The 13,127-nt window shown below is 57.7% G+C and overlaps 1 protein-coding gene across 4 annotated transcripts in view; it reads right to left on the minus strand.

Annotated features, from left to right (window-relative positions):
• HDLBP (high density lipoprotein binding protein) overlaps positions 1 to 13,127 on the minus strand; it is a 75,691-nt gene that overhangs the window by 18,390 nt on the left and 44,174 nt on the right. For all 4 annotated transcript variants that reach the window (XM_062194229.1, XM_062194240.1, XM_062194238.1 and 1 more), the window contains exons 5-12: positions 12,756 to 12,971; positions 5,862 to 6,068; positions 5,537 to 5,752; positions 4,604 to 4,810; positions 4,377 to 4,484; positions 2,297 to 2,401; positions 1,601 to 1,679; positions 344 to 483 (exon numbers count right to left, since the gene is read on the minus strand). In XM_062194229.1, the coding sequence (XP_062050213.1) occupies positions 344 to 483; positions 1,601 to 1,679; positions 2,297 to 2,401; positions 4,377 to 4,484; positions 4,604 to 4,810; positions 5,537 to 5,752; positions 5,862 to 6,068; positions 12,756 to 12,971 (1,278 nt within the window). The remainder of the gene's footprint in view (positions 1 to 343; positions 484 to 1,600; positions 1,680 to 2,296; positions 2,402 to 4,376; positions 4,485 to 4,603; positions 4,811 to 5,536; positions 5,753 to 5,861; positions 6,069 to 12,755; positions 12,972 to 13,127) is intronic.

Raw genomic sequence — 13,127 nt, forward strand, 5'->3', positions numbered from 1 at the left:
TTGCTGGCACGTGGTGCAGTGAGGTGTGGGGACACCCTGGGCAGGAAGTGCGTTCACCTAACCCTAACTCCACCCTCAGGCGTGCAGGGATTCCCACGCCTGGCCGTACAGAAAAACCAACTGCGGAGCGGCTAAGAACTCAGAGACGTCCATCACAATCTCCAGAGCTGGTCCTTGGGCATCTGGGAGCCCCCACCCCCACCCCGCAGCACTGTGCCGCACCAGCACGTGGGGGGCCCTGCTGGGGATCAAGGATGAGGAAGCAAACCCAACAGCATGGGCGTCGGGGACTCCCACGCTGCCGTGTGCCTGCCTGGCAGGCCCTGCACACCAGCAGGCTCACCATGCGAGACGCAAGCTCCAGCAGCTCCCGCTTGGCCTGCTGCACGCCCTGCGGGTCTCCCTCAATGCGGATCAGGTTGCTCTTCTCACTGTCGGGAGGGATGCGCACGGACACCTTGTACTGGTCTTTGATTCTGTTTACTGAGAGACACAAGAGGGGACACACTTTGCACACACGCACAGTCGAGCAGGACAGGGCTGAAGCCCCGAGTAACCTCGCTGGTCTCCCTCGCCAGGATTCCCGTGGTCTGCGCTAAGAACCAGCTCTGACCCTCACCAGGCACAGGTTGAGAGCACTACCGCAGGGGACTACCAATAGCGTCAAGCAGTGATACCTGAGCCACCCAGCGTCTCAGAACACCGGAAAGTTCCAAGGTGTCCGCGCCTTTTGGAGCTACTCAAGTGAAGACAACACACAAACGAGAACTGACTGCTGCCTCACAGCCTTGGGCTGCCGGTGGCCCCTGCTCTGGACAGATCCAGGGCTCCCAGCCCCCATCTCTGAAGAAGCCAGGAACGAGGCAGGCGTTTTGCCCGCTGTGGTGCAGGGGCCAGGCATTGGCTCAGAAGAGGACACAGCTCTGCCACAGGTGTGCAGGGGCTCAGTAACCCCCAGGAGCAGAGAACAGGGCCACACTTGTGAATGAGAAACAAAAGCACAAAACCAAGTTTTTGGCATGAGCCTGCTTCCAGCAGTGTGCAGAAACGAGCACTGGGTCAAGTCCCTTGGTGCCAGAGTCTCATCCCTGCCACCTGAAATACCCACAGCACACAGGAGTGACACAACGCACAGGCCACAGGTGGGCATACACGTCACTCACCCCTGACGGGAAGGGACTGCTCGGCTGCCAGACACAGGTCAGGCTCCCACAGCCTTTGTTTGGTGAGCAATGCGGGGACGGGGTGCTCCCCGGGCATGAAGCTGCCTTGAGAGTGGGGAGGCACTGTGGGGTGTGGGTGAAGCCCAACACCTGGGGAAAGTGTGCTTCTGACACCCCTGCAAGCTCAAGTCCCCCCCACTGACCCAGAATCAAATGCTGAGCCCCACGCCTGCCGACACACCGCCTCCCAGCAGAGCCTCACGGGGCCAAGCCTGGAAACGTCCCACTCGCTGGCGAGCTGCACATCAAGGAAGGAGGCTGCCCTGGGGTCCCAGCAGGGCCCACCAGGCTGACTCAGTTCACCCACAGGCCCAGCAGCTGGAGCCAACTGTGGTCCCCGGTGGAGGGATTCACGTGCCCCGTCCAGCCCCACTCACTGTTGGCCCCGCTCTTGCCAATGAGGTGCCTGTGGAACTTGTGGTCGATGCTGATCTCCACGTAGTCCATCCGGCTGACCTGGAGGAGGAGCACAAGGCAGTCAGAAGGTAAGCGCTTTGTCTTCGGCCAGCAGCCAGAGCCCGAATCCAGCAGACACACTGTGCCTCCTATTCTTCAGGCCATCCCCCTTGGCCCACAGGAAGATCCCTCCTTTAAAATAAAGTTGTGCAACCGGCACTGTGGTGCAGCGGGTTAACGCCCTGGCCTAAAGCGCCGACATCCCATATGGGTGCTGGTTTGAGACCCGGCTGCTCCACTCTCTGCTGTGGCCTGGGCAAGCAGTAGAAGATGGCCCAAAGCCCTTGGGCCCCTGCACCCACGTGGGAGACCTGGAAGAAGCTCCTGACTCCTGGCTTTGGATTGGCGCAGCTCCGGCCATTGCGGCCACCTGGGGAGTGAACCATCGGAAAGAAGACCTCTCTCTCTCTCTGCCTCTCCTCTCTCTATGTAACTCTTTCAAATAAATAAATCTAAAAAAAAAAAAAAAAAAGTTGTGGCAGAACCACTTGGCACCTACCCAGTCACCCCTCTGCATCTCAGCATCTCAGCACACACTCATTCATAAAGGACCTGTTGGACCCATGTCCACCTGTCCCCACCTCACCCAGGCTGACACAGGCTCGGGGGCTCCGTACCAGATCTTTGACCATGCCTTCGATCTGCTCCTGGGCCACGCTGACATCCTCCGTGGGGCCTTCCAGAGTGATCTTGTCTTCCCCTTCTGTGAACTCAATGTGAACCTAACAGCAAAACCAGAGGAGACATGGAGAGCACCGTGGCAGAGCTGCGGCAGCCTCACCCCCAGGCAGCCTTGGGCTCTCTCCTGGGGGCAGCAGACCCCAAACTATTGGCTTCACAAACACCCGTGGGGAGCAGGGTCACGTCCACAGAGACCCCATGGACAGGGGCTGTGCTCGGAAGACCCCTCTTCTCCAATGAAATGCTGTGGTCTAAGAATCTTCCTGTTGCCCAGAACAGCAAAGGCCCCAACCCCTGACTCAGGACAGCTGGGGCCCACGACTGCTCCCGTGTCTGCTGTCCTGTTTACCTGAGGAAGGCCTGAGAGCGCGAGCAAGCGAGAGGGAAGGAGGGGGGACCGAGCAGAGAGCGGGCGTGCAGCGGACGGCTGAGTGCAGAGTGAGTCACTCGTACAACACGCCTGCATCGGCCCACATGAGGCCAGGAGCTCAGCTCCATGGAGCAATTCTAGCTGTGTGAACCAGGTGCGAAGATGCAAAAAGTAAACTGAACAAGAAGAAAATTGGAAACTAAGTCTAAAGAGAAAAAAACCAAATACTCTGGTGGGTTCTAGGGTGTCTCCTTCCCATCTGCCTTTCCTTGGGACTGTGGCTGCCTTCGGCTGGGTCGCAAGACGCAACACGCAGCACACGTGACATCTGCATGTGAGCCCCACACCCCTCGAGAGCACACGCAGCACACATGACATCTGCATGTGAGCCCCACTCCCCTCGAGAGCACACGCAGCACACATGACATCTGCATGTGAGCCCCACTCCCCTCGAGAGCACACGCAGCACACATGACATCTGCATGTGAGCCCCACACCCCTCGAGAGCACACGCAGCACACATGACATCTGCATGTGAGCCCCACTCCCCTCGAGAGCACACACAACACGCAGCACACGTGACATTTGCATGTGAGCCCCTCCCCTCGAGAGCACACGCAGCACACATGACATCTGCATGTGAGCCCCACTCCCCTCGAGAGCACACGCAGCACACATGACATCTGCATGTGAGCCCCACTCCCCTCGAGAGCACACGCAGCACACATGACATCTGCATGTGAGCCCCACACCCCTCGAGAGCACACACAACACGCAGCACACATGACATTTGCATGTGAGCCCCTCCCCTCGAGAGCACACGCAACACGCAGCACACGTGACATCTGCATGTGAGCCCCACTCCCCTCGAGAGCACACGCAACACGCAGCACAATGACATCTGCATGTGAGCCCCACACCCCTCGAGAGCACACATAACACGCAGCACACATGACATCTGCATGTGAGCCCCACACCCCGAGAGCACACGCAGCACACATGACATCTGCATGTGAGCCCCACTCCCCTCGAGAGCACACGCAACACGCAGCACACGTGACATCTGCATGTGAGCCCTACTCCCCTCGAGAGCACACGCAACACGCAGCACACGTGACATCTGCATGTGAGCCCCACTCCCGAGAGCACACGTGACATCTGCATGTGAGCCCACTCCCCTCGAGAACACACGCAGCACACGTGACATCTGCATGTGAGCCCCACTCCCCTCGAGAGCACACGCAACACGCAGCACATGCAGCGTCTGCACGCGAGCCCCACGCTCCCCACCACAGCACACGTGACACCTACATGTGAGCTTCACTCTCCCAACCACGGCACACGTGGCATCTACATGTGAGCCCCACACTCCCCTCAAGAGCACACGCAACACACAGCACACGTGACATCTACATGTGAGCCCCACGCTCCCCCACCACAGCACATGCAGCAGCCTGCACGTGAGCCCCACGCTCCCCACCACAGCACACACAGCAGCCTGCACGCAAGCTTCATGAGCCATAGTTACTGGGTGATGTGCCTCTTAAGATACTGATTCAACGCGCCAGCACACGCCCCCTCTGGTTACAGACTTCCTGCAGCTGGCAGCATCAGGCCGGACTGCGGAGGGCACAGTGAGTCCTCACCTTTGGCATCTGCTGAGTGATCTTGGCCAGGTTCTGCCCTTTCTTGCCAATGATGAAACGGTGAAGCCAGGAAGGGGCAGAGACAGAGGAGACCGTGAAGCTGTTGGCCTACGACAGAGAGAACAAACCCCCTGAGTGTGGCACTCCAGGCAGCTCGAGGCAGGTATCCTAAACCCGGGCCCCTCTCCCCCTGCCCGGCCCAGGACAGCTTCCCCGGGGGCGGTCACCTTGGCATACACTTCTGTCAGCGCCTGCCCCAACTTCTCAGGCTCGCCGCGAAGAATCACCGTCTCGGAGACGCTGTCTGAAGGGGGGATCTCGACAGAAACTCCGGTTCTCTCCAGGATCTCCTGCAGCGAGTTGCCCTTCGGGCCGATGACGTACTTGTGCTGCGACTTTTTCACCTCCACCGCGATGGTCGTGGTCTTCTTTTTCTAAGCAACAGGAGTGGAGGTGGCGCTCAGCCTAGGTCTGGGGTGCCGCCACCCCACATCGGAGGGCCTGGGTTTGAGTCTTGGCTCCTCCTCCAATTCCAGCTTCCTGCTGGTGCACACCCTGGGAGGCAGCAGGTGGTGGCTCCAGTAGTTTGGGTCCCTGCCACCCACGTGGGAGCCCTGGATTGAGTTCCCTGCTCATGGAGTCAGCTGGGCCTGGCCTTGGCCACTATAGGCATTTGGAAAGTGAACCAGGAAATGGCTCTCTGTCTCTCTCTGCCTCTCAAAGAAGTAAAAACTAATGGCTAAGGGCAGTCTTGGGAAAGCGCAGTGGGTGGCACATCACTGCCAGTGGAGGGGGTGTGAGCTGCAGAGGACCCACCCCAGGTGCTGACCCCCAGCAGGTGAGGCTCACGACCAGATGGGGTCCTAGCGAGCGACTCCCCTTTGCAGGACTGAGCTCCCATCAGTCTCATCACCCTGAGTTGGGCACCTTCAACCTGGAGATCTGAGAACACCAAGTCCTTTCCACAAATTCAGGAACAAGTTCCAGATCTGCAGGATGCCCACGTGGAGCGAACACACCAGGCAATGCTGGGAACAGCTCTGAGCTGAGCACTGCACCCTGGGGCCCGGGCTCCCAAGTGCAGAGCTGGGGCTTCAGCCCTTCCCCAGGCCACCCGTGTCCACTGCCGCCAAGACACCTGCCTCCTGCAAGCTGCCCACCTTTTCCTCATAAATCTTCCGGATGCGAGCCACAGCTTGAGCCAACTGCTCCTTCTCCCCAGTGAAGACAATCTCGGAGCGGTTGACACTGGGTGGAGGGATGTTGATGCGCGTGCCCGTCTCCTGCATGATCTCGCCCACCAGTCTGTTGTAGGGCCCAGCAATGAAGGGATGAAAGGCCTTTTCCACCTCCAGCCTCTCCACCGCGCGCTTGTCCTGGGAAGGGAAGGCAGGGCTGAGGCATGGCCCAGAGCCTCTTCGCACACACACGGCTGGCCCAGGTGAGGACCGGGGCCGAGCAGGTGGGTATTCGTGTGGATCTCACCTGCTCGGCAGAGATGAGCAGGACTTCATGGCGGGCCTTCTCAATGCCCTCTTTGGTGCCAGTGATCTTGATCTGATTGCTGGGGTCATCAGGGCGTGGGATCTGGATTTTGGTTGCAGTTTTTAGCTCCAGGTCTTGCAATTTCTCTCCATTTTTGCCAATAACAAAGCGATGGTGTTCTTTAGGGATGGTAACGGTTGCTGAGGCCTAGAACAAGAGAACAGAAGAAAACACAAGCCCTTGAGATTCTGGAAAAGCCTGCCTTCCCACAGCACTCTCTGCCTGCAGCACCGCCCATGCCTGTTTCTGCCTGAACCCCAGGCTAGTGTCAGGACACAAGGGACAGTGTGAGCTTCAAGAGGACACTGGGAGGCCTGCCCAGAACCAGAGTAAGGGACGCTCCAGTGGGTCACACGCTACTCACCACCACCACACAGGGAGACACAGAAAACCAAGCAGCCCCAAAGGCTGCCCAGACGAGGTGTGCGAATGCACCTCCAGAGACCACGGGAAACCATGGTTTATTAAATTCTTGCTGAACACCCAGTTAAAGGACACATTTCCAGTAGGAAAAGGAAAGGACCCAGCTCCACACAAGCCCCAAGGAAGGCAGAAAAGGTGCTTTTGCAGTGAGAACACACAAAGCAGATGTTTGGCCTAGAGTTAAGGTGCCTGGGTCCCACATCAGAGTGTCCTGGTTCCACTCTCAGCTCTGACTCCTGACTCCAGCTTCCTGCCAGAGAGCACCCTGGGAGACAGCAGGCGATGGCTCAAGAAATTGGACTTCTGCCGCCCCTGTGGGAGGCCTGGATTAAGCTCCTGGCTCCAGCCCCTTGACCATCACTGACTTCTGGGGAGTGAACCAGTGGATGGGAGCTTGCTGTTCATCTGTCTGTCTCTGGACAGCCGCTCAAGAGAGAACAATTTATAAAAAGAGTAAAGCAGAGGGGCCGGCACTGTGGCACAGTGGGTTAATGCCCTGGCCTGAAGCACCAGCAGCCCATATGGGCACTGGTTCGAGTCCCGGCTGCTCCACTTCCAATCCAGCTCTCTGCTATGACCTAGGGAAGCAGTAGAAGATGGTCCAAGTCCTTAGGCCCCTGCACCCATGTGGGAGATCCGGAAGAAGCTCCTGGCTCCTGGCTTCAGATTGGCATATCTCCGGCTATTGTGGCCAATTGGGGAGTGAACTAGCAGATGGAAGACCTCTCTACATCTCTCTCTCTCTCTCTCTCTCTCTTTGACTCTCTAGTCTCTCTCCGTATAACTCAGACTTTCAAAGAAATAAATAAATCTTTAAAAAAACAAAATAACAAAACAAAACAAAAAAACAAAGAGTAAAGCAGAGAACATCCTGTAACAGAGAAAAGATGGTGGAAATCATAAATAGGTCAACTTTGCCAAGGCTATTTTTAAAAATTAATAAAATTTTAACAAAAAGTTGATCATAAAGTTTTCATGGTAAAACAAACAAGAAAATAATAGACAGGAGAGACCCAAAAATGGATGGCATGGAGTAGTGGAGTAGAAGGGTAGAGGAGGGGAGGGGAGGGGAGGGGAGGGGAGGAGGGGAGGGGAGGAGAGGGGAGAAGAGGGGGAGGAGAGGCGGGGAGGGGAGAGGCGGGGAGGGGAGGAGGAGGAGAGGGGAGGAGGGGAGAGGAGGGCGGGAGGAGGAGGGGAGGGGGGAGGAGGAGGAGAGGGGAGGGGAGGAGGGGAGGGGAGGAGGAGGAGAAGGGAGGAGGGCGGGAGGGGGAGGAGAGGGGGGAGGAGGAGGAGAGGGGAGAAGAGGGGGAGGAGAGGCGGGGAGGGGAGAGGAGGGGAGGGCAGGGAAGGGAGGGGGAGGGAGGAACAGAGGTGCCATCAACAGGAACAGGCGTGAGGACACAGAACCACTGCCGCTGAGGCAGGCAGGCACACACACCAGGGGTCAGCAGCCAGAAGCCAGCCACAGGCAGAGACGCAAGGCCGGCAGCACACCCAATGGGGCTGACACATGGAGGAGGAGGGGACGGGATCAGAGCCTTGCCCCACTGTGACAGCACCAGAGGAAAACACCAACCAACTTCCTAAAACAGAAGTGGGAAAAAACTGACAATGACCCAAAACAATAATCAAAAAATCAGAGACGTTACATAAGAGTAAACTTTCACAAAAACCAAATCAAATGAAAAGTTGGGAAACTTATTTCTAACTTTTAGTACGGCTTTTTAAACAAGTCCTAGTCATTATATTGAACTCCTAAAAATTGAGCAAGATGAACTGATAAAAAGATGGGCAAAAGAACACTCAGTTCAGAGAAAATTACAAATGGCCTCATGCTGAGAAACACAACCTTCTTTATCAGAGAAATGCAAATGAGAAGCATACTCAGCTCCATCTGCGTGCTGCAGAACCCAACAATGTGCCTGGCTCCTGCACACCGTGGATGGGAGGAGGCAATGCGTCACTCCTCCAGAGGGGAGTGCGGCTACAGCCAAGTCACACATGCTCACCTGCTGATCCGGCCAGGACATGCTGAGCACAACAGGGCACGCACACGCCCTCACTGTGACATGATTACAACAGAAGGTGCTGGTAGCTGCCCACATGCCCACCAACCAACTCCCCTAGAAGACAAGAGGGACGTGCAGGGGGCGTAGCAGCTCTCACAGCAAGCCGTCTCTGGTTCGGGAATGGGGGGACAGGGAAGTGCGGGCGGAGACGACACCAGGTGTGGGGACAGAGGAGAGGCGACCCCGGGAGTGGGAATGGGGGAGACCCCAGGTGTGACGGCAGGGGAGAGGAGACCCCGGGAGTGGGGGCAGCATGAGCAGAGGGGACCCCGGGAGTGGGGACAGGGGAGAGGGGACCCTGGGTGTGGGGGCAGCATGAGCAGAGGGGATCCTGGGCGTGGGGGCAGCATGAGCAGAGGGGACCCCGGGAGTGGGGACAGGGGAGAGGGGACCCTGGGCGTGGGGGCAGCATGAATTGAGGGGACCCTGGGTGTGGGGACAGGGGAGAGGAGACCCTGGGCGTGGGGGCAGCATGAGCAGAGGAGACCCTGGGCGTGGGGGCAGCATGAGCAGAGGGGACCCTGGGCGTGGGGGCAGCATGAACAGAGGAGACCCCAGGAGTGGGGGCAGCATGAACAGAGGGGACCCCGGGAGTGGGGACAGGGGAGAGGGGACCCTGGGTGTGGGGGCAGCATGAGCAGAGGGGACCCTGGGTGTGGGGACAGGGGAGAGGAGACCCTGGGCGTGGGGGCAGCATGAGCAGAGGGGACCCTGGGTGTGGGGGCAGGGGAGAGGGGACCCTGGGCGTGGGGGCAGCATGAGCAGAGGGGACCCTGGGTGTGGGGGCAGTATGAGCAGAGGGGACCCTGGGTGTGGGGACAGGGGAGAGGAGACCCTGGGCGTGGGGGCAGCATGAGCAGAGGGGACCCTGGGCGTGGGGGCAGCATGAGCAGAGGGGACCCTGGGTGTGGGGGCAGGGGAGAGGAGACCCTGGGTGTGGGGGCAGCATGAGCAGAGGGGACCCTGGGTGTGGGGGCAGGGGAGAGGAGACCCTGGGCGTGGGGGCAGCATGAGCAGAGGGGACCCTGGGTGTGGGGGCAGGGGAGAGGAGACCCTGGGTGTGGGGCAGTATGAGCAGAGGGGACCCTGGGTGTGGGGGTGCAGGCAGTGCGGGCACGACTCCGAGTGCCCCTTTCCTTGCAGCTCCGACTTCACCACCACACAAATGTTGGCAAAGTTTTAAAAGTTGAAAATAAAGGGAAATAAATGAACATAACTCAATGTCAAGATGACCAAATAACCCAAAAGAACAAGCTGCTTTGCCCTAATCCTACCACTGCCCGTCTACATCAGAAGTATCGACTAGAGGGCGTTCCCCGGTGTCCCGGCTGTGACAGGCTCCCGCTGAGCAGGCAGGAGCCCCCAGGTGGCATTTCCTGCTCAATGGCTCTCCAGGGAGTAAACACGTGACACTCAACAAGTCCCCTCTCCTGTGTGGGAGGTCCAGAGGCGGCTCAGGTGAGTGGGCAGTGACAGCAGGCTGCAGGGAAAACCCTGGGCGAGGACAACTGTGAAGAAAACACCAAATTCCCAGGTTCTCAACAACACTAAATATTCTGCCACCACTGAAGACGCCAGGGCTCCAATCTGGCCCAGCACGGGGGAGTGAAGGCTCCGTCAGTGGACGCAGGCAGTCTGCTCACAACAGGGCCACCAACCTGAGGAGTGCAGCATCAGGAAACCCTCAAGGGCCACCGCAAACGCAGGAAGGCAGCAATGGCCATGACACCTGGCGAGGGCACCTTTCTAAAGGACACACCAGGCCGCAGCCACCCCAGTGCAGGCATCCATCTCCGAGTCAGATCCAACACCGTGAGCACAGCGCCGCTGACAGTGTTCCTGGCAAACACCAAGGTGACCAGGAAGAACAGAGCACCGGGATCCTGTGTCAGCTCCCAGGAGGCAACGAGACAGCAGAGAGTGCCTGACACCCATCCTCCCCAACACACTGACAGCCTCGAGAGACTGGCGATCACGGTGAACGCAATGGACAGGCGCTGAGGGACAGACAGTGATGTGTGAATAAGCCAGCTGGGAAAGATGGTCTGAGGCCACGAGAAGTCTAGACAGGCTGGGCAGAGCCTGGACGGGACACTGAAAAACTAATTTTACTGAGTTAATGGCATGATAGCTACATAGAAATACATATACAACATAGATAAGAAAGCACTTCAAGAGGTTTGTGGTGAAGTCCAAACCGCGAGTTCTCAAGATGCACATCTTCCACAAACTTTCGAAGACCCTCATACTACAGGAGAGGCCTCCCGGAGGTCTTGACCACGAAACACTATCTGTGATTTCCTGTAAACTGATGGGGGCAGGGGCCGGCACAGCGGGTCAAGCTGCCACTTGTGATGCCAGCATCCCACATCAGAGCACAAGATGAGCCCTCGTTGCTCTTCTGATCCAGCCTCCTGCTAATGCTCCTGGGAAGGCAGTGGCAGATGGCTCAGGTACACAGAGACCAGGATGGAGTTCCTGGCTCCTGGCTTCAGCCTGACCTAGCCTTGGCTGTTGTGGCTACTTGGGGAGTGAACCAACAGAGTGCCAGCTCTCTCTACTGCTCTGCCTTTCAAATGAATAACATTTTTTTTTTTTTTAATATTTATTTATCTATTTGAAAGTCAGAGCTACACAGAGAGGAGAGGCAGAAGTTCACTCCCCAGTTGGCTGCAACAGCCAGAGCTGCGCTGATCTGGAGCCAGGGGCCTCCTCCAATTTTTCCCTTGCAGGTGCAGGAGCCCAAGGACTTGGGCCATCTTCCACTGCTTTCCCAGGCCATAGCAGAGAACTGGATCAGGAGTGGAGCAGCCAGGACCGAACCGGTGCCCAAATGGGATGACGGCACTGCAGGCAGCACTATGGTGGCTTTACCTGCCATGCTATAGTGCCAGCCCCAGTAAATATTTATGAAGAATAATCCTTTCTTTTCTTTTCTTTTTTTTTTTAACTTTTTGACAGGCAGAGTGGACAGTGAGAGAGATGGAGAGAAAGGTCTTCCTTTAGCCATTGGTTCACCCTCCAATGGCCGCCGCGGCTGGTGTGCTGCGGCCGGCGCACCGCGCTGTTCCGAAGGCAGGAGCCAGTTGCTTCTCCTGGTCTCCCATGGGGTGCAGGACCCAACCACTTGGGCCATCCTCCACTGCACTCCCTGGCCACAGCAGAGAGCTGGCCTGGAAGAGTGGCAACCGGGACAGAATCCGGCGCCCCGACTGGGACTAGAACCTGGTGTGCCAGCGCCGCTAGGCGGAGGATTAGCCTGTTGAGCCACGGCACCGGCCGGAAGAATAATCCTTTCTCTCTTAGGAAAAAAACAAAACAAAAAAAGCCCCCAAACCAACAGAAAGGCAGGGGATGAAGGCCTCCCTGTGACACACGCATGACCCAAGTCCCTTCAGTCACAGCAGAGGCTCACTGACTGGCAGCAAAGACCCATGGGCAACATCTGTTTGTTCCTGACATCTACAGGGTCAAGCCCATGAAGCTAGCAGGGGTCTCGACGGTCCTCAGGCTGCCTGCCACAGGCGGACCTCAGCTCTAGGCCTGCCCTGTAGCCCAGCATGGGCTCCCGCTGGAGCGCAGAGCCTGGCGGCAGGTGGGAGGGCATTTCCACAGAGACCCATGCCGGATGACAGCTGTCCTCTGGTGCTCTAGTGAGAGTCTCCAAGTTTTTCTTTTCTTTTATAAAAAAAGATTTATTTACTTGACAGAGAGAACTCTTCCACCTGCCAGTTCACTTCTCAGATGGCTGCAATGACCAGGCTGGGCCAGGCCAAAGACAGGAGCCAGAAGCTGCTTCTGGGTCTCCCATGTGGGTGCAGGGGCCCACGTGACCATCCTCAGCTGCTTTCCCAGGCACATTAGCAGGGAGCTGGATGGGAAGTGGCACAGCCGGGACATGAAGTGGTGCCCATATGGGAAGCCAGCACTTTAACCCACTGTACCACAGCACCGGCCCATCCATGAGTCCACTGGCCACATGGACGGCAGGTTTACTGATTCATTACAGTGGCTCTCATACTTTCCAGGCGGCAGCCTCGGGCTGCAGAGGCTGAGGGCGCTGGTCTAACCCAAACCTAACTTGAACTCATGATCTGGAAGCAGGTGCTGAACTACATGTGTGCGTCGCAGGCTGGAAACCGTGGCCATGTGCCAGGGCCCGGCCAGCCCAGAGCCTTGTAAGCAGCTCCAGCCGCGGGACAAGTCTTTCGTTTTCAGTTCCCATTCATCCCACCACTAGAACGGTCGGAGGCTCTGAATGCTGCTGCCCTCCTCTTACACAGCTCAGCCACCCCTCGATGGAGGAGGGGTACAGAGGCTCCCATCAGGAGGGGACACCCACCTGGGTCTGCAGTCTGGCGACAATGTCCTTTCGAGCTTTCATGACAGCATCCAGCTTCCCCGAGACCATGATGGACAGGCCTTGGTCTTTGGCCAGAGAGAGCTCCAAGTGAGCGCCGGTCCTCTGCATGATCTCCAGGCAGATTTTGGCTTGCTCACCTTCCCCAAATTGGTTCATGTCCTTGTATTTCCTCTCCTCCAGAGGGACATGGAATACCTGCTCAGCAAAGACCAACAATCAGGTAGGCTCATCAACAGATGCTCTGCCCCACGCCTAGCCCCCACCCCAACCCAGGGCAGAGCAGAAAGGGGCGGGGCTGAGGTCAGGAGGCCCACTACCCAGGGAACAGGGGGCAGCAGCAGGCAAACAGGC

The sequence above is a fragment of the Lepus europaeus genome, chromosome 1 (assembly GCF_033115175.1).
Source record: "Lepus europaeus isolate LE1 chromosome 1, mLepTim1.pri, whole genome shotgun sequence".
In the NCBI taxonomy this organism is placed as follows: Eukaryota; Metazoa; Chordata; class Mammalia; order Lagomorpha; family Leporidae; genus Lepus; species Lepus europaeus.